The sequence below is a fragment of the Gymnoscopelus braueri genome (genome assembly GCF_963280865.1).
Source record: "Gymnoscopelus braueri genome assembly, chromosome: 6".
Taxonomy (NCBI): Eukaryota; Metazoa; Chordata; class Actinopteri; order Myctophiformes; family Myctophidae; genus Gymnoscopelus; species Gymnoscopelus braueri.
The window spans coordinates 7,865,639-7,892,700 of NC_137607.1; the positions used below are offsets into that span (position 1 = coordinate 7,865,639).

At 40.4% G+C, this 27,062-nt stretch overlaps 1 protein-coding gene across 1 annotated transcript; it reads left to right on the top strand.

Annotated features, from left to right (window-relative positions):
• Positions 1–10,600: 10,600 nt before the first annotated feature.
• On the top strand, positions 10,601–23,434 carry LOC308087378 (uncharacterized protein). The gene is made up of 3 exons (XM_080431172.1): positions 10,601–10,693; positions 11,725–11,910; positions 22,167–23,434. The coding sequence occupies exons 1-3, from the start codon at positions 10,648–10,650 to the stop codon at positions 23,417–23,419; spliced, it is 1,485 nt and encodes a 494-aa protein (XP_080287298.1). The 5' UTR covers positions 10,601–10,647; the 3' UTR covers positions 23,420–23,434.
• Positions 23,435–27,062: the final 3,628 nt, after the last annotated feature.

Consider the following 27,062-nt stretch of genomic DNA (forward strand, 5'->3'; position numbering starts at 1 on the left):
GAGTACCATGAGATGGACTCATAGAGTATACGCAGAGAAATAGCGTTCCAGGTGCTTTAATGGCAACTAAACAGTTCCAGGAGGAGGCAAAGACATAAACATGGACAGGTAAATGGTAAAATGAGTACAATGTCAGTCATCGAGGCAGAGTGGTGTAATTGTAATATAAAAAGGGCAAGGGCTGAAATGTGTTTGCCAGGCTTGGCAAATATGGCGTGTGATCTTGCTTGAGTCTCATAATTGATCTGGCATACTGAACAGAGAGAGCCAGAGAGGCTGTGGTTTATATAAGGCTGGTTTACAGACATCCCGCCCTAGGAAAAAAGCATTTGCGGCGTGCGCATGCATGAGCGTGCACCCCTCAATTTTTTGGCGGTTTTGTGCGGATTTGTGTTACTTTTTGGGCGGTTTTATTTTGGGTTTCCTTCTTATTTTACCGATTTATTATCATAGATTATAATCATAATATGCAATCTGGGATACCAAGTCAAATAAAAGGGAAAAACAGCGCAGCTCTGAATCTGTTCTTGAGAGATGGAAGCTTGCGTCATACCGCCTCCATCTGGCGGAGTTAGGTTAAGTCTAACCCAGTTTACCAACACTGCAGATCCACAAGCATGAAAGAAAGTTTCACAAGGAGAAACTAATATTATTGCACTTCACATTTGATACAAACCTCACCGTGCTACAGTATAAAAAACATTTGCATAAAACAATCTAAGCATCTCTATTTGACCAATAAAACCACAGTACAAGCACACAAATCGATCTTTATCTATCTCTCCCAAGTAGCACTCCATCTCTTATTTGATCAATATACACTGAATCAGTTATCAAAACTAGCAAATCTACAAGCACTTAAATAGACCTTTATCCATGTATACACACAGACACTTTAAACTCTTTCAGCCTGGAATATTAGTTATTTGGGCATCATTAGTGTAGCTATTATGTTTAACATATGTGGATATATATGAGCTATATATGACATTTCCTGTAAATCCACATGTCCCTGAATAATATGGCAAATATGTTCATATATACATATCCATTCCATGTGGGAAAACACCCCTGTTTTAATTGCATTAGACCAGTGGTTCTCAAACCTTTACCCCTGTCTACAATATGTTGCTTAAAACTGCAAGAGAAAACTATAGCCAGCATAGGATGCTGAATGATGACCCACCTTTTAATAGCATTCTTTTTTTTTAAATGAGTGAAAGAGTTGCAATTAGTGCCTTGAGCAGATTTATTTGGAATTGTGCCATAACATCCAGTCGTAATGTCAAGTTCAATACATTTGCAAATACAAATCATCTGACAGTTGTGCTAGTTGAGTTTTTCAATGTCATGTTGCATCATTAAACATACACGTTCTTCCAATGATGTTTCCTCTGTTGTAGAAATTATGCCTTGCCCTGAAAAACAAAAAAAGAATAATAATGACCACATATGTCCTACCTAGTGTATACCACAATAGACTCTAGTAATATTATTACTGGAGATTAGTAATGCACTGTTACTGTGCTTCTGACAAATTACTCACCATTAGACCATGGCTGAGGGGTACAGGCTGAGATGGATGGCTGGACAGGAGCTAGAGGCTTTGTTGGATGGCTGGACAGGAGCTGTCCACACTTGATATCACACTAGGCCTGTGACAAACAGTCAAAAAGGGCTTTAGTTTTCGAGATACCCCTCCCGGAGGTAGGACCAAACACAACATAGTTTTCCCTCATCTCTAAGGCCTCCCATACATGAAATGGATTGTTGTATAAACATATTTTACTGCAAAAGTGGTGAAATTGATATATAAAGTTATACACCCCAAACTAAAACTAAAGTCTGGCCGTCTGGGGGTTGAGGCATATAAACTCATGTAGATTCACAATGGAAGCTCTGATAGGTTTAAAATGTGGCATACTTGAAGCCAGGACTTCCTTCTACATTCTAGAAAAGACCAAATGTCAATATCTGAATGTAACTAGGAGATACAGTCATTTGAACACATACTTACAATAGGCGGAAATGTAAATCTAAAGAAATGTTTTCTTTACTTTGTAGTGAATCTGACATGGATTGTCATAGCAAGACATATGATGTCTTGTTGGAAAGGTGTGGTTCTATTGAATCCAGCAATACCAATTGTGTAAAAAATAGCTTTAATACTCATGGAGCTATGCCACTAAACGTATATGCTGTCCCAAATGGGGAGAACATGAAACAGTCCTAATGAAATCTACAGTATCACACCGATTAGTTTTATTTTCAATTCACTTATCAAGGGTGGGAAAATATTAACACGTTCACTTAGTGAAGAAGTCCCTAAAATGTATGAAATGTCCCAAACTTGAGAAAATGTGAAATTGTTAAAATATTTATAAAATATATGCAACTTCAACAATGCAGAGAAAAATGCAGGCCTACAGTAGAACTACTAACAATTATTTAGCAAATCTGGCTGAGGAAAGCAAGCTCCAACCATTTGATGCTCAAAGTTATCCTCATAACGTCAATTCTGTAGAGTTTATATCATGTAACATATTTGGTTACAGTCAAGTTTTACTACTGTACTACTGCTCTATCTGTATCTTATTGCCTATGGGTTTCTTCATAAACTGACAGGTATCATTGCAAATATTTTGAAATGTGAAAAGATGAGAAGGACCTTGCTAAATCAAGTAGCTAACTCTAGCTGGAGAGTGACCTAGCTTAAAGAAGTAGTTCACCCAAAAAATTACTCAATTACACACAAAACTGTCATTTTGTGGGTGAACTATTTCTTTAAAGTTCCATTTAGTGTAACAGAGCCTGTCCAGTGGCCTACATTGGCAATAGCAGCACCCTGACTTTGTTTCACCAGAATGGAACAGAGCCTTAATTAGTATCACTGGCAACAATATGGTTACTTTCTGATTCTGATTCTGATTCTGATTCTGATTACTGTAGAGCCTAACAGTAACCTTTTTCTAACTTTTGGGTTAGGGTTTTTACAGAATGTAGTGTGATGAACAAACGTTGGATCCAAATTGTTGTATCATCTGTGGTAAACATTTAGACAAAGTAAAAAAGCAAGATCCATAATGTCAAAAAGCCCATAGCAGAAGACCTTCAATTCATACTAAATGTTGCTCAACAGACATAAAACCCTGTCTTTATATACAGATTACATACTTTCCTTCAAAAATAAAGGTAGTATATCTTATCATGTATCATGTAGATCAAACAATACCTGCACCACCTCATCAAGAAGACTGAGTAGGGTTCTTACAACATTGTTAACTTTGTTAAATAGGGAAAGATTGTTTCATGTGTGGGAAGGCCAGAACAAGACCAGAACATCTGACAGCTATTATTACTAGTACAGGTAAGAGTACCAGAGACAATTGGTCCGTCATGCAGCATCAGAAAGGTTGATGAAGTTGTATATCATCGGTTGCTCTCATACCTGTATCTCATTGTGTATGATGCCAGATATCATAAAACTGCCTTAAAACACGACATCTTTAAACAAAATGCAGCTGCCAGACAAAAATAAAATAAAATAATCAGAACACCAGACCAGTATCTTTGACAAAGTTTTTGTTAAAGGTAGGGTAAGTGATTTGCAATTATTCAAATAATTGCAAAATGGGTCTATGTTCTGATAGTGCTCGTTACTATAGAGTGTCCTGTCCATATAAGGAGTCTCCATGTCTCTCCAGCTCTTTATAAAACAGAAAATGCATTTTCGTTTCAGTTTCAGTTTCATTTCCAATTTTATCCAATCAGGATAGAGAACTCAATCAGGATATAGATTAAACAAGTGAAATTGGAAGTGATGACACTAAGAAATGAGCAGGCAAAATTGGAACTGGAACACTATAAAAATTAAGCTTAAAAATTGGTACTTTCTCTTGATTGGCTGAGATTTTGACACCTACCAGAAAATGTATTTTCTGTTTATTAAAGAGCTGGAGAGACGAGGAGGCCCCTGTTACTGAACAAACACTCTATAGCAATGATTACTATCAGAATATAGTGCTTTAACCTTTTAAAAAAATACTTTTTGTTTTAACCCAAAAATATCACTTACCCTACCTTTAAGCTCACTGGAGTTGTTGACAAAACAGTTTTCTCTGAAGAAATTAAAGTGATGACACAAAACTTCTTGACTGAGAGTTATGATGACGTACTAAACACACTGGTCCATGCTTTTTCTCAACATACTGTATCTGCAGCTCTTGTAGTATTTGCCTCTCAAAGAGATCTTGACTTGGCTGTTGTGTTTCACAGTCTTCTGTCTCTTCTGTTTTTTCTTGGAGATGTGCAGCTTCTCTCATTGCATACTGTACCATGGGTACACCTTCAGAGCATACCACATAAGACTTTCCAGCTCGTTCTACAAATTGTAATGCTGTATGAGCTTTTCCTTCAGTTGCCAGGATCTTCATTTTGTGTGTTGGCACATCTCATCTTCTACCTCAGACCTCAGTGTCTTCAGTATGTCATCATCTCTTAGTTTAGTGTCATCACTTTAATTATTTTAGAGAAAACATTTTTGTCAATGACTTTAGTTAGCTTAATAAAGGCTTTGTTATAGATACTGGTCTGCTGTTCTTTTTCTTTTATCATCTGGAAGCTGCTATATTTCGTTTAGAGATGTAGTGTTTAAGGCAGGTTTTATGATACATCACATTTGACTTGCCAATATCTTGGAGATATAGCACACTTTACTTGTCCTTCAATAAATAATTCGAATCAAATTCACAACAATAAAATATCAATGCACAATAAAGTGCTGGGTGCGTAATTATTGTGAATCCAATCTGAATACTTCCTGTTAACGACTACGCCACCTTTGTTAGAGAGGGAGGTCCCCTTTAAACACACTTTAGCTTTTCAGGCTTTCACAGGTTCGGGTTGTACTGGTAAGTTTCAATACTTTTGTTTTGAGAACACAACACTTCAGAAAATTCCCTTGAGAAACTGGACACGGATTCAAATGTATCAAAAAGGTAAGTCACATTTATTAGTCCCTAATACAATGGCATCTGTGCCTTAAAAACAATCAAAAATAAACACTACACTAATAAAATCCTAACTAACACACAAAGCAATTTACACAACAACTATGAAAGCATTTATAAAGTTGTGCAAATTACGCAAGGCTTTTTGTCACAGGGTTTCCTTAGCAGGGTTCTATGCAACCATTACTTCATCATAAAGTGCGGTGCCAATAAAGTTCTTTAGATACTCAACACAGTTCGTTCAAGGGGAAATGCTGTATGTCCATATATGGGGGTGGATAGGAAGAGGATTTTAGGCCAGTCGTCTTTGTCTTCTTGTCTTCTAGTCTCCGTCTGCAATTATAGAAATCTAGACCAGTTCACTGTGCATTAAGGTACATTCGCGTCTTCTCAGGTCGTGGGTATACAAGGATGAACGTTGCATGGACCGGTACTTACTCACAGCCAGGCTTTTACACCTGGCGCTGAGTTGGTTGCGTGCGCAACTTTATTGCCACTTTCCGTCTCAGCGCTCCTTTTATGGTCTGGTCTGGTCTCATATGGTCATCCGTTTATGGTCTGGTCTCGCTCTCTTCCTCCCCTTCGGTTCAATCCCTTTCTCCTTCTGTTTCTCGTGGTAGACACACCTCGGCTCACAACTCCCAGGTGGCTGGTGTGAATACACTCACGTATTCCTTCGTTCTGCTCCGTGACTCTGCACACAACCTCCCCTGCTGCTGTCCTTCTCCCTCTGACACCTTGGTTTCTCTTGGCTCTGCTCTCTTCAAACTGTCCCGCCTCCTCTTTTGTACCTGTCAAAACCACACCTCTCTTCTCTTTCATTTGGCCGTGGTGACATAATGTCTGGCGACATTGGCCATGACCGTGTCCTTGGGCATGACCTCGTGACCACCTTCAGCCACTGACTGTCTTGAAGTGAAATAGACTAAGGGACCGGGTGGAAAACAATTGTAGAACGACAGTGCAATAATATGGTGTACAGAAAACAATAAGATGGTGGTGTTAAGTGAATAATAATAACACCCGTCCTTGGTTCTGGTGACTCACCCTGCCCTCCTAATGCGTGAGGGGGCCGTGTTTTTCCGATTACTTTTTTCATTTATTTTATTTACATTTTTTATTGTATTTAATTTTTTTCATTTAAAAAAAATATATATAAAAAATAAATGAAAAAAGTAATTGAAAAAACACGGCCCCCTCACGCATTAGGAGGGCAGGATGAGTCACCAGAACCAAGGACGGGTGTTTTTGATGAATCTAACATGGTTCAAATGAAGTTTGAAGTTACAATGGGTTTGTATAGGAAGGGGGCGTGTCTGATAAAATGAATATCAAATATCTAAATAATTAATCAAGCAACTTAAAAACTGTCTGGGGGGTTCACAAAAGCCTGAGTAGATGATAAAATGACCAAAAGTTTTTTTGAAAGTGAAATATCCCTTTAAGCACCAATAAAACATTTACAAAAGTTTTAAGAAACCCCCGTTTCAACCTTGTCACATCGGTCTTACTGGAGTAGTTTGCTCTATCATGATACATGATAAGATATACAACCTTTATTTTGAAGGAAAGTTTATCATCTGTATATGGAGACAGGGTTGTATGAACATCATCATCTCTCTGTTGAGCAACATTATTGAAGCCCTTCTGCTGTGTGCTTTTTGACATATGGATCTTGTTTCTTTCCTTTTTCTAAATGTTTACCACAGATGATACAAAGATTTGGATCCAATGTTTGTACATCACACTCCATTCCGGTAAAAATAAAAAGATACACTTCAGAATTTGCACAGTATCTATGTTGTACGTACACTACTGTCTGTTAGGCTCTATGTACAGTAACCATATTGTTGCCAGTGATACTAATTAAGGCTCTATTCCATTCTTGTGAAACAGAGTCAGGGTTCTGCTATTGTCAATGTTCATGTGTCAATGACATGCTCTGTAACACTAAATGAAACTTTAAGCTAGGTCACTCTTCAGCTAGCTGATTAAAGGTAGGGTAAGTGATATTTTTTTGTAAAAAAAAATGTGTTAAAAGGTTAAAGTACTATATTCTGATAGTAATCATTGCTACAGAGTGTTTGTTCGGTCACAGGGCCTCTCCAGCTCTTTAGTAAACAGAATATAGTACATTTTCAGGTAGGTGACAACATTTGAGCCAATCAGGAGAGAGCACTGTAAATGCATTTTCTGTTTAATAAAGAGCTGGAGAGACATGGGAGACTCCTTATATGGACAGGACACTCTATAGTAACGAGTACTATCAGAACATAGACCCATTTTGCAATTATTTGAATAATTGCAAATCATTTACCCTACCTTTTAACTACTTGATTTGGCAAGGTCCTTCTCATCTTTTCACATTCCAAAATATTTGCAATGATTTACCTGTCAGTTTATGAAGAAGCCCATGTAGGCAATAAGATAGAGTAGGTGGAGCCCAATACTGTAGTATAACTTTACTGTAACCAAATATGTTAAATTGTATAAACTCTACATAACTGAATTACTTGCTGTTATGATGATAACTTTGAGCATCAAATATATAAAATTAATCGGTGTGATACTGTAGATTATAGATAGTTTCATGTTTTCCCCATTTGGGACACCATATACGTTTAGTGGCATAGCTCCATGAGTAATAAAGCTACTTTTGCATAATTGGTATTGCTGGATTCAGTAGAACCACACCTTTCCAACAAGACTAATATGTATTGCTATGACAATCCATGTCAGATTCACTACAAAGTAAAGAAAACATTTCTTTAGATTTATATTTCCGCCTATTGTAAGTATGTGTTCAAATGACTGTATCTCCTATTTACATTCAGATATTGACATTTGGTATTTTCTAGAATGTACTGTAGAAGGAAGTCCTGGCTTCAAGTATGCCAAGTTTTAAACCTATCAGAGCTTCCATTGTGAATCTACATGAGTTTATATCATATCTGAATTCTATCTGGCTGGCACTGCCCTTAGTGTGTGCAGTGAGATTACTTATTTGGGACATATTATCTCCAATGACCTATCAGATGACAAGGACATCTATAGGCAGCGGCGTAAGCTGTATGCCCAAGCAAACATGCTTTGTCGCAAATTTAGCATGTGCTCAGTACCTGTGAAGATCTCTCTCTTTAGATCCTTTTGTACACCACTGTATACTGCCCACCTTTGGAGTCGCTACAGGCAAGGTAGCATCAGACGCCTTACAGTGGCCTATAATGACTGCATGAGGCTGCTGCTGAGAGCTCCAAGAAGCTCCAGTGCAAGCCAGATGTTTGTTAGTGTTGGGGTACCCACCTGTGCTGCTGTGCTACGTAACCTTATGTATAGGTTTATGTGTAGAGCATCTGAGTCAGTAAATGACATAATCGCTGTAATAACAGACCCCACACGCAGTTCTGTCAGGTTCACCTCCAGACTGTGGAACCATTGGCGCACATGTCTGTATGTCAGAAACTGAATAATGCTGGATATTTGCAGTATTTTTATTTATTTTATTTTATTTTCTGTTTTTATTGTGTGGTGTTGTTTTATTGTGATATGGATCTTCCTAGGTCTGAAATAAAGATTGAATTGAAATATATGCCTCAACCCCCAGACGGACAGGCTTTATTTTTAGTTTGGGGTGTATAACTTTATATATCAATTTCACCACTTTTGCAGTAAAATATTTTTATACAACAATCCATTTCATGTATGGGAGGCCTTATAGATGAGGAAAAAACATACCTCCGGGAGGGGTACCCCAATTTTTTGGAGCCATAGAGACACACGGACGGAAGCGGAAGGCCTACAAATCCACGCCCACTTTTGACACTCGGGGTCCGTTAGAACGATGAACTGCAGCTCTCAATGCAATCTCTATGAGAGGCATTGTAAAATACCGTCATTTCACTGGTTAACTACTGAGGCTGTAGCGATTTTTTTGTGTTCTAATAATCTGTCCCATTTATTTAATTTGTCCTTTTTAATGTCCCATATCTTTCATCTCGATATACTACCCACAATATACTATAATATACTCCATCAGTATGTCAAAACCGCTAGCATCGGAGATCTAGAGTTTAAGTGGTCGCATGGTATATACGTCACGGACGCATCCCTTGAGGTTTTCAATACCCAGAAAACTGGCGAAAGTGGGCGTTTTCAATAGGTTTTGGTCATTATCTCTGGAACAGAAGGTCCAATCTGCTCAGTTCAAAGCTTGTTGGATGCGTGACTTTGAGGACATTAAGCACGCAATGACACATTTGCGGGTTATTTTTTTTTTTTAGGGGAGGCGAGGTCTTAGTTGGGCAGGCGACCGCCTCTCCTGCCTCTACAGTGGGTACGCCACCGGTCGGCGCTCGGCGCTCGTAAAGACAGTGATGTCACTGAAATGTCCGTCTGCCGTCTACCCTCTGCTGTGTTAACATTATGGGTAACTCGTTAAAGTGGCAAATTAAATGTGAAACACATCAACTATTAAGAAAACAAGAAGATATGTTGACAAAGCCACTCCATACATTTTATTTAAATCAATATCGTCTCCAGTTAATGTAGGAATATTTTAAAAGTAGGCTCATTCTCATATCCTCTCATAGGGAATGCATTGGCAGCTGCAGTTCATCGTTCTAACGGACCTCGAGTAGCGGCGCTGTCTCAAAAGTGGGCGAAAAATTTGTAGTCCCCGTGTGTCTCTATTGTCACTAGCCTATAAAGTACATCAATCAATCAATCAATCAGAACCTTTATTTTGTAGTGCACTAACGGAACAGAACAATGAACCGGAAGTAGCGCTGAACACCATGCAGCGCTGTTGACGCGCTGCCAGTACCAGTGTTGCCATGTCTGCTTATTATAAGCAACTTCGGGCTTGTTTTTCTGTTAAGTTGCTTGTAAATATTAGTACTTGCGGGTTTCGGTTTTTTGGTCTTGTTTCCAAAGTAAGTGTAGTTGCTTATTTGAGCTTGCTTCCAATTTTTGGAAGTATTATTTAAACCAGTGGTTCTCAAATATTTTCATGTCATGGACCCCTAAATTAATATGTATTTGTCCCTACTACCCCCCATCTGCAAATCTTATGTGCCAGGGAGCCCTGTACCAGATTTGTGTTTGTGAAATGTTTAAACAATATTCCAAATATTTCACATTTTATTTCAAGATTATTTTTTTTAAATAGCAGATCTACAAGCTCACAACGCGTCGCATCGTGACACGTTAAAATGTATCTATGTATATATATAAAAAAAGATTTTGCAAAAAAAAAAAGTTTTTTGCTAAATCGATTGTGTGGGCCAGCTTTCGATGTGGATGGGCCATGGCCCACCCAGAGCTTGTAGACCGGCTATTAAAAAAAAAAGGTGACGTACCGGTATAGGTTTAAACTAAGTGCTCGTGGCTTATTTTGGGCTTGTTTTCATAGGCCCGGTTGGCTTGTTTCTCTCGCAAAACCTGGCAACGCTGCTAGCAGCTTGCCGTGGTAGCGCAGCTCAACGGTCCGTGTGTGCGTGTGTGGGTGGGTGTGTGGAGCTCAAAGAGCGTGCGTCTGTGCGTTCTTCACGCAACGCGTGCCCGCGGACGTCGAACGAGCCGTTTGACAGGAGCGTAATTATAACACTTGTTCTTGTCGTTTTGTTGTTTTTAAAGCAGAATGGCAGGGTATTCTCCTTCAACACGGAGCTTCTTCAACAGAACAGGTTGGTTGCATTCTCAAAACCGCATTCATGCGGTTTTGTAGCAGATCTACAAGCTCCCAGGTCGTTGCATACGAGCTTGTAGATCTGCTATTTTTGGCGGGACACCCAGTGTGCTGTTAGTATACATTAGGGCCTTTATGCTAAAGACATTGCACATGCTAAATTGCTAATTGCTAGTTTTCATTGTTAGTAAGGCTATGTCCACAGTACGGTTCTTCTGATGTATGTAGGGTGACCATATTTTCAACCCTTTAAATGAATGCCGCACGTTTGTGCCCGCCCATCAATGGTGGAAAAATTACTAACATTTTGTACTTAAGTAAAAGTATCAATACTGCAATGTAGAAATACTCCGTTACAAGTAAAAGTCCGGAATAAAAAATACAAAAGTATCGGCGTAAAAATGTACTTAAAATACCAAAAGTAAAAGTACTCATTATGTAGAATGCCCCATTTCACAAGTTTGGAAAAAAAAAATCTTTTGAAAATGGCCGATCTATAAGCGCACACACACACACACACACACACACACACACACACACACACACACACACACACACACACACACACACACACACACACACACACACACACACATTCAACTACCAATAACTAAAGAATGGAACATGCTAGAAACTCACTTTCTGTTTCCTGATTGAAGAAGAGATTATATTTTTTTCCTTTGAGATATTTGGTGTGTTCATATTCATTGCAGAAAATGTTCTGTGGGTCTTGACATTAGTCAGAATGCTCAAAAACCCTGGCAGTGGCTGCAGACTGTTCTAGAAAACCTCTGGCAGCCATGAGACATGGTTACCTAAACAAGATCTGGAAATACACTACATGCTAATTTTCATGGAGTTGGAGAGTCTACTATACTGATCTCCGTGATAGAATAGCACATGGTAGAATACCGGGTGGTGTGGCGATTCTCTCTCAATTGGCATAACGACTCACTAAATTGTGGAGAAAAAAGTGTGAACAGCTAAAAAAATAAAATAAATTAAAGACGTGTTGTTTTGTCCTCCTAGACTACCTGCACCTCCCTGTGTGTGAAGAGGAGGTTTACCCTGAGCAACAGGAGAGGAGCCCCAGTCTGGTCCAGGAGGAACCTCCACACATTAAAGAGGAACCGGAGGAGGAGCTACTACAAAGACCAGATGAGGCTGATGGGTCAACATTTACCTTTCTAGCAGTGAAAAGTGAACATGATGAAGGTACCCACAACAAACAAACAGAAACAAATTGAGTCTTTGGGATGTTATTGAATAACATATTTGTCGGTTTTGGACAAACCTTGTACGTCCGAAACCGTTTTTATTCTTTAAAAAAAATACAGTGAAAATAGCCGATCTACAAGCTCTCAACGCACGGCTACTTTAGTGCGACACTCTTGTACAGGGTCCCCACGGTCATGAAATTCCTGGAAATATTTTGAAATAAAAATTTAAAAAATCCAGTACTGGAAAAGGTTTGGAATTGATCAAAGGTCCTGGAATTTATCAAGGGTCCTGGAAAAATATTTGGCTATGCATTGTTTTTGGCTATTGATTTTGTTAACACAAAACATTTTCATAAACATGTATAACATTACACAAAATATAGAGCTATGCCCTAATTTTGCACGAAATTTTGAATGGAATTGTACCATTTTATATTCTATGCTTTATTTTTGCTACACTGCCTATCTTTGGGCATTGTACATAGGAGTAAGAGACACATTATTGCGCTGAATGATTGTTATATAGGCCTGGAAATTGGTCTAAATATTCTGGAAAAGTTTTGGAAAAGTTTTGGAAATTCATTGCTAAAAATGTCTGGGGACCCTGCTTGTATGATGAAGTAGGGCATTCATTCACCAAGAAGAGATACAAGGTTTCACTTTCTGCCCTACAGCATCGATATACAGACGTGTGGCAAATTAAAGGAAAAACCTGAATAAATGAGTGGAGAATGAAAAAATGCACATGCCTCCATACAGTTGTGATGCATCCTCTGTGGTAGATCTGTACATTAACGGAGTGTCTGTATCCGCCATTTGCATATCTGGAGAATAATTTGTCCCATGATTTCACACTTGGTTGTATTGCTGAGAATGCAAGGGCGTGCAGTGTTGAGTGTGAAATCAAAAGGATGAGTGGCTCTGGAGAAGGCTGAAAACAGTCATAGCCTACCGTGGTTCTCAACAATACTGTAAGCACCTCTTCCAGATGCCGGCTAATTTGCCTGGCACCCATTCCGAACGGGCATACCCCAAATGGGCACTGTACATATAAAAATGCAGATGAAGCCCAGTTGACCTCGATATTGTATCAAGAAAAAGCCTCACGTAAACTGGAAAAGAGGGTTCTTATTGGTGCATGGATGGCAGGAGTTTCAGTCACAAACGCCGTTCCAAAGACTTTTTCAGTAGAAACAGTGACTAAATTGACATTTCACTTGGGTTAGGGTGCGGCTATCGTGGTCAAAAGAGCACTTAAGATCAGTGGTTCTCAACCTTTTCAGGCCGCGACCCCCCAAAATAATAATTGAACTGGGGACTCCCCAGTCTGACAAGCACTACAGAATTGTAGGAGTTGAGGCATTACATTTAGTTTGACTCTGTTCCACAAATATATATTGTGAAAATAGCTGATCTACGTTACGAGGCGTTGTAAGCTTGTAGATCAGCTATGTTCACAAATGTTGCCTCTTTCTTGTAGTAGTTGACAATGTTTGACCCCTTTTTATAGTAGGCCTATAGTTTGTTGATCATTTTTGATGCAGTAATGGTATTATTCTTTTTATGTATGAAAAAGGCTTAAGTTGTCACTTCACTGTCATCTGGGGACCCCCCAAAATCATGGGGGTCCCGACCCCACAGGTTGAGAACCACTGATTTGGGTTAGCCTGGGATCCAGCCTGCTTCGCTACGTTCGGTGGATTTTTTCTCTCTCTTCGCTTCTCAGTCTGGAAAGCCTCCCATTTGGAGGTTTTGCAGAACTACACTAGAACTACATATGTTACGTAGTCAACGTCGTTGCTGATTGGATGTCGTTCCAACGAATGAGAGTAGCGTTAGGCAACCTACGTCATCAGCCAGCGCCACCCTCCATGCTTTTCGCATTGGAATGACGTCTCACTGGTGCTTTGTCCCGCCCCGCACCACAGACCAATCAGAAGCCACGGCAGGACTCGAGCCGTTTGGCATGTCCCGCCTCCCTTGGAGATAGGAGGCTTTCCAGACTGAGAAGCGAAGAGAGAAAAAAAAATCCACCGAACGTAGCGAAGCAGGCTGGATCCCAGGCTAGATTTGGCTGACCGTGATGCCGTGTACGTAGCGAAGCAGGCTGGATCCCAGGCTAGATTTGGCTGACCGTGATGCCGTGTATTAGTGCCGTATATGAGGGAAAACACAACAGTTACAGTTACTCTATTACAGGTAACTGACAATGTAGATGCAGGATGCAGTGTTTAAAGTTATACGTGTCAAATTCCGCGGAGAGCGATCCTGATTCTGCGGAGAACAATCCACACAATACAGCGCACATGCTCGCACGTTGCACACGATCTTTGAGCAGCTTTCTGGAGATGACAAACTATTTACTTAAGATAGAACACCTAAGGCCACCCCCTCCGCCCCAAGTTGGGTGTCTATAATTATTAACTCATCATACTCGTAAAAAAAATGGCAAAAAAAAACCTTGTCACTGCTAAGTGAACTGCTATGCTAAACTCAGTTTTTTAGGTGGCTTTAAACTCTAAAGGGATTTAAGATGTTATGTGTACAAGTGTTGCGCAATGCGCATAACTGCTACCATGGAATAACTACATTTGTCTGAGTTAGCTGGATGCTTTTTTGAACGTGTCAACGTTGCAAGCTCAGTAGGATTGACTTTAAATTGTCATTATGAAAGTTTCTTGAATTTTGAAGGAGCCGTTTAATTTAGGCTACATAAAGTTTTATTGAGCAACACACACACACACACACACACACTGGAGCACAGTTTTTTCCCAGCACACCACGGTTTGTTTGGCTTCTGTGTGTGTGTGTGAACGTGAACGAACGGGTGAGGCTATGACTTTATAAACTTTGTGGAAAAATGCGAGACCCGCATATTTTGCACATTTTGTGCGGAAATATGCGATTATTGTAGTGCATATGCGCCCTTGTTGACACCTGCATAATCTGCACAATTTGGCTGATAATACATTGAATTATGCGATTGCATAATCGCATTTTTCTGGAGGGACTATATGAATCCCAATGTCATTTTGTATATTTTCACCACACAGTACTCTGTGTGCACTTCCATGTGTTACTGTAAACCCACAGAATAGACAGTCGGTTTGGCTGTTGAAAGGACTGGTTGCTACTCTGGCACCTCTCTTTGGTGGCTCAACTTGAATTTTTTTGTTGGATTTAAATTTTTGGGGGGATTTATGTACAGCTGTCGACATTTTGAGTGTACTTTTTCACCAGCTGAAATGACTGTCATCTCCTCTTTGCACACTTGCGCTGTTTATTCCATCAGCTCCCTTCTGACGAACTTCAACCACATCAGAAGAATCTCTTAATTCTTCATGGCAGATTTGGCAAGTCTCTCTAGCACTCATGGTCAGGCTACCATTTTGAGTATGCTTTTTCCACTAGCTGAATTGACTGTGATCTCCTTTAAGAATCTGACAAACACTCATTGAAACAAACCAGGTATATATATACACACAGGGAATAACTACTAGACACAGGTGAAACTCAAAGAAAATCAACACAGGGATTGGCTGGGGCAAACAGGACACAGGTGATACAAATGAACCATAATCAGTTGGGGCGGGAATTGGTAGATGCCTGGCGATTCAATTCGATTCCGATTCTGAGGGCTACGATTCAATAAAATTGCGATTATTGCGATTCCCGATTCATCGCGATTCCAATACATGATTTATTTCCCCCTCACTGTGTGACTAATAAACAAAGTGCTTTCTAATGATCCATAATGAAAACAGATTAATTTACTTCCATTATCTTTTATTGACAATAAAAACAAATGGAAGAGATGTGTCACTGTCAACTGGAAGGTTATGTTTGCCAACATGAACAATTGCAGAAAACCAACAGTTTTTGGGGAAATAATGATTTATATAACAAAGGCTGCTCAATATTCTGATGACCAACCAAAATCTCTGCTAATCTGTGCAATTAGCAATGTAATAAAGAACAAAATACAAAAAACATTTAGCAGCTTTCTTAAAAAATTATGAATACTGTACCAACATTCAAAAATATATATATTAATGACGTAAGATGACAATATTAACAAATAAAGAAATACTTTAAACCAAATGCTCCTGTTGTGTGCAAACAAACTGCAAAGTGCAACATAATCTCAATAACTGACCCCAAGCTTCCTTAATGACACTTCAGTAACTGAACATTAAATCCCTGAATAAACAAAGCAATAATAAAGACAATTCTGAGTTCTTCTGACCTCAACCAAAATCCTTTCATGCCAATGCATGGAAGTTAATTAGTGCATGTTCTTGTTTAAGAACAGAAGTTCGTCAAGATGCTTTGGCTTGAGAGTGCTCCTCTGTGCAGTTTCTGGAGGGACTATATTAATCCCAATGTCATTTTGTATATTTTCACCACACAGTACTCTGTGTGCACTTCCAAGTGTTACTGTAAACCCACAGAATAGACAGTCGGTTTGGCTGTTGAAAGGACTGGTTGCTACTCTGGCACTTCTCTTTGGTGGCTCAACTTAAATTTTTTGTTGGATTTGAATTTTTTGTTTTTTTTATGTACAGCTGCCGACATTTTGAGTGTACTTTTTCACCAGCTGAAATGACTATGTCATCTCCTCTTTGCACTCTTGCGCTGTTTATTCCATCAGCTCCCTTCTGACGAACTTCAACCACATCAGAAGAATCTCTTAATTCTTCATGGCAGATTTGGCAAGTCTCTCTAGCACTCATAGTCAGGCTACCATTTTGAGTATGCTTTTTTTTCTACTAGCTGAATTGACAGTGATCTCCTGTAAGAATCTGACTAACACTCATTGAAACAAACCAGGTGTATATATATACACAGGGAATAACTAGACACAGGTGAAACTCAAAGAAAATCAACACAGGGATTGGCTGGGGCAAACAGGACACAGGTGATACAAATGAACCATAATCACTAGGGGCGGGAATTGGTAGGTACTAGAGATGCGCGGATCGCGGTTTTAGCCGCGGTTGCCGCAGTTAACCGCAGTTTGGGTGGATTCGGGTCAATCAAATATAATTATTAATTAATATCGGATAAACCGCGGGTGAAATATTGCGGTAAATAAATTAATGACATCTAATATATCTATCCATAAAATAGCTACATCTCTGCGTGCTTGTGTCTGTGTGAGTGTGTAGAGCAGCCTCTGTGCGATGCGATCTCAAAATGCATTGATTTAGCCTATGGAATGTTGGTGCGTCTTTTTTCTTTTTTTCAAACCGGTGCTGCGCTGGCAGCAGAGCAGTGCGCTCTGTATGTTGGATGCCGCATGTATGTTGGATGCCTGTATGTTGGATGCCGCACAGAGTCTGTATGCTGTAATACAGACTCTGTATGTTCAGCGCAGCAGAGCACGTGCGCTCATGTTCAGCGCAGCACCGGTTTAAAAAAAAAGAAAAAAGACGCACCGACATTCCATAGGCTAAATCAATGCATTTTGTGATCGCATCGCACAACTAACGGGGAATACCAGAAAATAATAATATTTTGACATACGGGAAAAACGGTTGGTGCGGATATTTAAATTGGTCAATATAATTATTGCGGTTGGATAACGGGCGGATAATTAATTTGTACATGCGGATTCGGATGACGTGAGAGGCCATCCGCGCATCTCTAGTAGGTACCTAGCGGTTCAATTCGATTCCAATTCTGAGGGCTACGATTCAATTAAATTGCGATTATTGCGATTCCCGATTCATCGCGATTCCAATACATGATTTATTTCCCCCTCACTGTGTGACTAATAAACAAGTGCTTTCTAATAATGAAAACAGATTCATTTACTTCCATTATCTTTTATTGACAATAAAAACAAATGGAAGAGATGTGTCACTGTCAACTGGAAGGTTATGTTTGCCAACATGAACAATTGCAGAAAACCAACAGTTTTTGGGGAAATAATGACTTATATAACAAAAGCTGCTCAATATTCTGATGACCAACCAAAATCTCTGCTAATCTGTGCAATTAGCAATGTAATAAAGAACAAAATACAAAAAACATTTAGCAGCTTTCTTAAAAAATTATGAATACATTCAAAAAAATATATATTAATGACGTAAGATGTCAATATTAACAAATAAAGAAATACTTTAAACCAAATGCTCCTGTTGTGTGCAAACAAACTGCAAAGTGCAACATAATCTCAATAACTGACCCCAAGCTTCCTTAATGACACTTCAGTAACTGAACATTAAATCCCTGAATAAACAAAGCAATAATAAAGACAATTCTGAGTTCTTCTGACCTCAACCAAAATCCTTTCATGCCAATGCATGGAAGTTAATTAGTGCATGTTCTTGTTTAAGAACAGAAGTTCGTCAAGATGCTTTGGCTTGAGAGTGCTCCTCTGTGCAGTCACTATGTCCCCTGCAGTAGAGAAGACTCTCTGCAGAGACACTGGTGCCTGGAATGCACAGATATCTCTTCGCCAACTTTGCAAGCAGAGGAAGATCCTCCTGATTCTTCCTCCACCAGTTGAGAGGGTCCCCTTTGAGAGGGAGTGAATGAACAGAGCGGTACCTGGCCACTTCCTCCTCAGCTCTGGCATACGCTGACACAGGCTGCACATCAGCTTCTCTGAAGTTCTGCCCCAGCAGATTCTCTAGCAGAGATAAGGGTGCCTTTTTCTCTTCTTCATCGGCACTCAGGGTGTCCTCTTCCCTCTCTGAGTCGGGCTCTGGGTCTTCCTCCTCTTCAACTCTCACCACTTGCTGTAGGATAACAGTACAAAATGAGAAGAACAGGTGAACACAAACTCAATGAGAAGAATAGGTAAACACAAAAGCCTCACATTTCATTTTACCAACAGAAACCTCTCCACCATTTCATAGGCACTGTTCCATCTGGTGCACACATCTGTTTTGAGCTTCTTTGTTTTCTTTAGACCATGTTGCTTCTGCTTTTCCTCAAGCTGGTGTTTACCAGTGGTGCTGTGGTGGGAAAATGTAGACACTCGCCTGATGTTCCCCAACAGCTTCACAACGAGGGGCAGCTTCAGTGCTCGCTGAGAGGCCAGGTTTAGGGTGTGGGCATAACATCTTACGTGCAGGAATTTACCCTCTTGAGCAGCAGCAATCATGTTTGTAGCATTGTCAGTAACTATAGCCAAATCATTGGTACTGATATGCCATTCTTCTGCTGCTTTCATTAACATCTCCTTCATGTTTTTGCCTGTGTGTTGCTCAGTCATTCTCCTTGTTTGGAGAACATGAGACATCAGCTGCCACTCATCGCTGATGAAGTGTGCAGTTACGGTGATATATGAATCTGTGGCAATCGATGTCCACGCATCCGTCGTTATAGCAACCCTACCCGCTTTTTTTAGTGACTCTAAAACTTCGTCTTTGGCCTCGTTGTACAGTGCGGGGATGACTGTATCTCTCAAGGTTGTCCGAGATGGGACGACGTACCTTAACTCCAAAGTGCGCACCATAGCGCGGAATCCATCATTCTCGACGACTGAGTATGGACGCAAATCCTTGGCAATAAAAGCCCAGATGGACTTTGTAATTCGCTTCGCCTTTTCTGAATGTATGGGCAGCTTTGTCAACGTGTTTGGGATCATTGTTTGGGTTGGGGAACTAATGTGCGACTGCGCTGTGGCGCCATACCGGACAGTTTAGGGTGACGCACACTGCAAACGCACACATGTGGCACGCGCTTAACTCTAAACAAACTCATGAGACACAACACACGAGGGAGAATATGACAGAAAAACTAATTCGACCGGCTCCTTCGGGATTCAAAGCCAGCGTATGGCAGCATGTTGGGTTCTTCAAGGTTGAGGGAAAAAAGGAACGGGATAAAACTGATTTTGTAACATATTATTGTGTAAAATATTACATAATATTTATATTTAAAAAAAACTATTTTTGACATTTGTGAATCGATTCGTAATCGCCCATGTCCTAATCGCGATTAATTGCTGAATCGATTATAATTTCCACCCCTAATAATCAGGGTAGGTGAGACAAGACGGGTAACAACTACAAAGGGAGAGAACACAAAACCATTACTACAAAATAAGATTTTAAAAAAAGACACAGAAATGCAGATCTTGACAGAGGAGTTATGAAGTTCTCGTGGGGTTATCCACAGAGCTATCCAAAACTTTTCAATAATGCAAGCAATACTATTAATCAGCTGCTAATATTCTTGCCACCACCTTCTGAATTACTGGACATTGTGACAATGAGTTTTGTTGGGTTTAGCTGTTTTGAGGATATCATGAAGCCTTGTTCCAATAAAAAAAAGTAACTAGATGGATATTTATTACATAATTAGTTTAGTTAACTTGAAACGGGTGACCATTTCAGAGGGTTTTAATTATTTCATCACAAGTAGTTGAATTATTTCAGAATGATGTTGTCCCAGTGCCAGAGTTTTAAAAAGTAAAAAAAAAGTGCTTAAAGGGGTAGTTCACCCCCCAAATAACTTTTTTTCTATGGATTACCCACCCCATGGAGCCTTGAATTCATGGATATTTATTTGTTTTTGTCGCATTCCTTCCTTTATCATTTGATTATAATAAATTTAGCCCCATTGATTCCGGTAGGAGACACAAATGCATTTGTGTCTCCTACCGGAATCAATGGGGACACATTTATTATAATCAAATTATTGGCTTAGGAATGTGACAAAAACAAAAAAATATCTATGAATTCAAGGCTCCAGATGGTCAGTAATCAATAGAAAAAAAGTTATTTTGGGGGTGAACTACCCCTTTAAGCGAGGTACAGCCTTTTTCAGTTCTAAGTTAAACAAGGAGTGGATGGAGCTGCAAATCTTCCGATGATGATATCTTGGGTTCTGAACATTAAAAAAAAAAAATGTTTTACTATTTTTTCAAAAACACGTCAAGCACGTCATTGGCACGTTGCGCCATAGCGGTAAAAACACGTGAAACACGTTAATGGCACTCAATGAGTTAATAGAGTCACAAACAAATAATGGATTTCACAATTATCTAATTGTATCTCTACAATTTGGACAAGTCCAATGGATTCCTAGGCCCCCAAAACATAGGGTTAGCGTTAGACAAGTACTTGTGTAAGATAAATAATGGAGTTAGGCTGTTTTAATGATTTCTATTGTAAACACAATAAGGAATTATAAAACTGTGGTGCAGGCTCTCAAAAAACTAAATGCAAATGAACTGATTTAAAAGGTTCCTTCAATCTGCCTTTTATTTTTAACACAAAACTGCAGACATTCTGTAGGAGCCTGTAGGAGACTTATGTGGTTCATTATGTTAAGAACTTTATATTTGCAAACAGAGTTAACCACCCTTGCATCCCTTTTCTGGGCAGGCCATAGGCGATCTACATGCTACAGGGGTTGACACTAATGCCTGCCCGACTGCCCAGGGCAGGTAAATAAAATGGTCTGGCAGGTGAAGTTTGCTATCGGGTTGCCCGACCGGGCAGGTGTGCATTTTCAGTTGGGATGCAACGAGATATCTGTCTTTAGACACTTGAACGTGGCCAGAGCGCTCCGTCTCCCCCTCTCCCAAGTCCCTCACACACACACACACACACACACACACACACACACACACACTCACACACACACTGAACCTGCGACGTGAGCGCCGGTGAAAACAGCTAATCTACAAGCTCACAACGGCTGCATGCATCCTACCCACGATGTAAAACAAAAACACCTGCAGACTTTAGTCACATGGCGCCGTGCTGCGGTTCCCCTAGTAGTCCCTAACCAACGTGTGAAAATACAAGAATGCGCAAGCAGCTTGTAAAGCCTTCCTTATGTCGGTATCAGTTCTAAACAGCAGTGCCAGCCCAGTTCCTCCGTTTGTTTATTGAACGGTCAAAGCTTAGCTTAGCACGTGTCAAGACAGACGAACGTAAACCACAGGACAAGGAAGAACCTCTACCCCAATTGTTTTCTAATTGACCTTTTGGTGGCTCTATAACAGGCCACTTCACGTTTTAACCTTTAACTCTGGAACCGCAGGTCAAGCAATCATTCCCACTGGGAATGTACGTTATAATCTAAGGAATCCAGGAGGGAAACCCACTGTGTGTGTGTGTGTGTGTGTGTGTGTGTGTGTGTGTGTGTGTGTGTGTGTGTGTGTGTGTGTCTATACATATATATATCTGTCTGTCTGTATGTCTATATATCTATATATACACTCTGAAATCTATAAAATCTGTCAGAACACACGTTATGTTGATCTCTGCTGTCATTATGTCCTAGATCGCCAACTGGTCCCGGTGTGTAAAGAGGAGTTTGAACAGGAAGAGTGGAGGCCCAGTCTGGACCAGGAGGAACCATTGCCTCCACACATTAAAGAGGAAGAGGAGGAGCTACTTAGATCAGAGGAGGATTTTGGTTCAACATTGACAATACTAGTGCTGAAAAGTGAAGATGATGATGAAAACACAGAGACAGAGCCTCTTGCCAGCACCTCAACTGAACACATGAAAACACATGCTGTAGAGGACTGTGGAACATCACAACCAACTAGTGATGGCCAGCTCCTCTTGTCACACTTTTCTGAATCTGGCACTGAAGACAGTGATGAGTGGGAAGAGACCAGGGAAGATCAGTCAGCTTTACACACATTGAAATCACAAAAGACTCAAATTGTTGAAGGACAAACATTGCCTTTTTGCAACAAGCTGCCCCAGGACCAGCAGTCATCCATACAAACTCCAGCCATGATGATTGACTCAGAGAAGGATGCCTTTATTTGTACCGTTTGTTGCAAAAAGTTTGGTGTAAAACATAGCCTGGATAGACACATGAGGACACACACTGGGGTGAAACCCTTTAGTTGTATAGTTTGTTCCCAAAGCTTTAATCGAAATGAAACCATGAAGAGGCACATGTTAACGCACACAGGCGATAAACCCATTATTTGTACAACGTGTGGTAAAGGCTTTAGTCGAACTGCACATCTGAATGTACACATGAGAACTCATACAGGGGAGAAAGACAGTATTTGTACTGTTTGTGGTAAATGTTTTGGTGGAAAAACTGATTTGAAGAGACACATGCTGACTCATTCAGGAGAGAAACCCTTTAGTTGTACATTTTGTGACAAAAGCTTTGGCATGAAAAATTACTTGGATAGACACATGAGGATTCATACAGGGGAGCAACCCTTTAGGTGTACAGTTTGTTGCCAAAAGTTTAATCGAAATGAAAGTCTCAAGAGACACATGACAATGCATACTGGTGAAAAACCCTTTTGTTGTACCATTTGTGGCAAAGGCTTTAGTCGAAGTGAATATCTGAAAGAACATGTGAGGATTCATACATGGGATAAAGTCTGCATTTGTACACGTTGTGGCAAAGGCTTTGATGGAAAAACTGAGTTGAAAAGACACATGCAGACTCATACTGGCAAACGGTTTGCAGTTAACAGAAGCTTTAATCGACAGGTAGTTCTGAAGAAACACAAGAGAATTCAGGCAGGAGAGACTGCTAAACTAAATATTAGTTGAATTGTAAAAAGAAAACATACACACACATACTGTACATGATGATTCATTATCCAGCATGACCTGGATAATTTCTAGAAAGTAAAGTAGTTGAATCATACAAGTAGATGTCTATTTTGGAGCCTTGCTTGAAACAGCGTTTCCGTCACAGGTTCTTACAGTAAATGATAAAGAACAAATAATGACTCCTCACCTTCTTGAGAGCAGAGAAGGGTTTAAGCATTATCAGCTCAGTAGTCTTGTGGTTAGTCTATCTATGCCTGACTGAGTGAAGGCCATGACACATTGAAAGCATCACTGACGTGTCTAAAGAGGGAAGTAAGAGGTTACCTTTATGCATTGCTCCAACTTATCTTTCAATGGTCTGTGCCACGCGGCGACGCTCCAAATAGAACGGAGCGCTGAGCGACGGGTCATTTGACGCCTCCAGTATGGCTACAGCTGTTGTAAACAATGGGTGTCTTTGATTACCCACGCATCTGATGCTCGCAGTGTGTCAGGGGCTACATTAAATAAAATGTAAAATTGTTACCCAATGACTGCTTGGCAGTCAGACCTCACACACAGGAACAACTACAAGAGGGTTGCACTCAGGCTTACAGGGAACTGAGTTATCTAATTACATTTCAACAAGGAGCCTGGCCCTGTAATGTCTTTGAATTAATCAGTACAAATCAGTACTAAGTTGCTGTAGTCTAATTTCATTATGTATGCATGTCTTTCAAGAGCTGCAAAATGTCACAAAACCTTCCTCCATATACTGTAACAATTAATACTTGACTTGGAATGACAAATGTTGAACTCGAACCAATACCAGAGTTTCCCACTGTCCATATCCACCATACTAGCAGAGACTGCATTGTAGTGGAATTTGGTAGCTAATGAAATCAACCCATTGAAATTGTTTTGCTTGGCATAGTAGGGTGCATGTATTGCCCGAGTGATACACAATACATTATGTGCTTGCCATAGTAGGGTGCATGCATTGCCCGAATGATACACAATAAATATTTGTGTGTATATTTTATTTTGGGTTTTATTTAAAGATGTAGGGGGATACAACTGAAACTGTAAACTAATACCTATTCTGGCCATTAGGGGTCAGAGTGCAACAGTGTGCTTGTGGACTATCTGTCTGTTCCTTCTGTTTGTTTGTTTGATTTTTTGCTTTTGTTTTTTTGATTAGCCAACAAAAAGTAAGCCTTTTTTCCTCCCAATTTAGTCATTGTGTCAATAACTCCTTCCCACACATGTCTGTGTTGTCACTGCTGTTCTACCCTACTGGCTCACCTGTAAGGAGCTCCCCCGGGAGGCCATGGCACCTCTGCCCTACTCTTCCCGTTAACCATTCGCCACTGACAGGCTCCGTTCGTTCGTTCGTTCGTGTAGGGCTACACAGGCAATTGGGACATCAGCCAAGAAGTGGTATCATCATCCAGTTCAATGAGGCCGCTGACTCCATGTGGTGATTTGACGATTGGGCATTCATCGATAATATGTTCAACAGTCTGTGGTTTTCCGCATTCACAGATATCAGTGACAGACACTCCAATCATATGCAGGTAGATTTGGGTCTTTACTACTCCAGACCGAAGTCTGTTGAGGTTGACCCAGGCATTCCGTGGTACTGTAGGTCACACCCAGGTGGGTTGGTTGAAGGAGACGTGGATGTTGACTTGGGCCATTGCTTGGTCCAGCAGTCAAGGATCCATCCAGGGTGTGGAGGGCTCGTGGTAAGGAGTCTCCTAGCTTCGGTGGAGAAGTGTTTGCGTTTGAGTCTCTGGTGGCCATATTCAGCAGGCGGGGGAATCAGGCTTGTTGGCTCATCTGCACTCTTGCAGGCCAGCTTCAAGGTCAGGAAGTTTCGACGGAGCTCGATGCCAGACAGTATGGGGAGGAACTCGATGTTAAGGCACCACTAATTAGCCTCATGGCGGTGTTCAGCACAACATCAATAGAGGCTGTATGGCTGCTGTGACTCCATGCAGGGGCGGCATACTCAGCCGTAGAGTATGCCAGGGCAAGGGTAGAGGTGCGCAGGGTGGTGAAGTTTGCACCCCACCCAGTGCCAGCCAGTCTCTTCAGGAGGTTTACACGGGCAGCGGTCTTGGCAGCAACTTGTTGAGTCCTCCTCCCATCTAACCCTTCTCTTCTGCCCGAGAAGGTCCAGCAGTTGGCCACCATAGAGAGAGCGTTGGTCAATGTCGGTGGCATTCAGGTAGTCCTTGTACAGTTTCTCACAGTCTTTATCCCAGCAAGGTACATGTGGGTCCCTGCGGCTTCTTGGGATGGAAAGCTTAGCAGCCTTGTTGAGCAGGATGCAAAAGGCGTTGTAAGCTCAATTCACATTGGATGATGGGTCAGGTAGGCTTGCTGTTAATTTCCTGGTGAGTTCTGAAAACTTTTGCCAGTTAGCCTTCCTGAAATTCCATCTTCTGTTGAGGCTAGAGATGGCTAGCTTGATGTCACTGGAGATGATGATGGGCGAGTGACCAGATCTAGGGAACTTCTGTAGAACCATTATGTTGCAGCGTCTACTGATGTCGTTGGAGACGAAGGACAGATCGGGGCATGTCCAGGTGCCGTGTCTACCAGAATAAAAGGTTCTGGGGTCCTTGTTGTCGAAAAGCTTTCTCTCCAATGGTGACATGGTGGCATTCAGTTAAAAAGCATTGTTTTTCAGTCTGTTGTCTCAGTCACTGCTATAACTAAATTAACTATAGTATATCACTTAAATCAGGGGTCTTCAACAGGGGGTCCGGGACCCCTAGGGGGTCCTCAGAGCTACTATAGGGGGTCCGCCAAATCTTTGTGTGATAAGATTTAGTTTTTTTACCACTTGAACCCTAGAATTCCTTTTCTGAGAGGAACATTAGCTGAAAATAGCAGATATACAAGCTCTCAACGCCTCTAAATCGGCTATTTTTGGCAAAGAGGCTAAAAAGAGGGTGTAGAGGGAAAAAAGAGCAGACTACGTAAAAAAAAAACTTTAATCTGAAACACAATTTTATACAGGGATCCCTGCTTCGACTTTCTCTCAGCTAGGGGGTCCTTGGCCTGAAAACGTTGAAGACCCCTGACTTAAATGTTATTATGAAGAAGAATAGCTACTTTCATTATTGACAAAACAAACAATGCAATTTTAATGAGCCCCAATAAACCATTGAAAGTAGAACAATTCAATTTGAAGTGAAACACACATTACCATGTCGAAGCCAACATGTGTGGCTATCTGAAGTTTCTGTTGGCTAATGTGTGGCTATTGTTCTCAGGTTTCAGCTACACATTTGATAGTTTTGTTCAACCTTTGCTTTTGCGATGTAAACATGTTTTCTCATGCCAATAAAGCTCCTTTGAATTTAATTGAATAGAGAGAGAGAGAGAGAGAGAGGGGGGGGGAGAGTCTTAACTTAACGTTCTTGTGCTGATATCCATCCAAATGTAAATGCTGCGTTGTTGATTGGTTGTTGATTTATTTAGTCATTTTGAAATTTTTACATTGAGTGATTAATGTGCCTTAGATAAAACAAATGATGATTATGTCAGCAAATATGTTATTTAAAATGTGTTACTGTTCAATTAACAACTTACTTCCTGAATGCATTGCAAGTTAAAGACGTATTGGAAGTACACTATGTGAGCTTAA

What these genes read in the sequence shown, in the direction of transcription:
- LOC308087378 (XM_080431172.1), top strand. Translation starts at nt 10,648, where the DNA reads ATGGCAGGGTATTCTCCTTCAACACGGAGCTTCTTCAACAGAACAG. An exon ending in GAGCTTCTTCAACAGAACAG is followed by an intron (nt 10,694 to 11,724) that starts GTTGGTTGCATT and finishes TTGTCCTCCTAG; the next exon opens with ACTACCTGCACCTCCCTGTG. An exon ending in GAAAAGTGAACATGATGAAG is followed by an intron (nt 11,911 to 22,166) that starts GTACCCACAACA and finishes ATTATGTCCTAG; the next exon opens with ATCGCCAACTGGTCCCGGTG.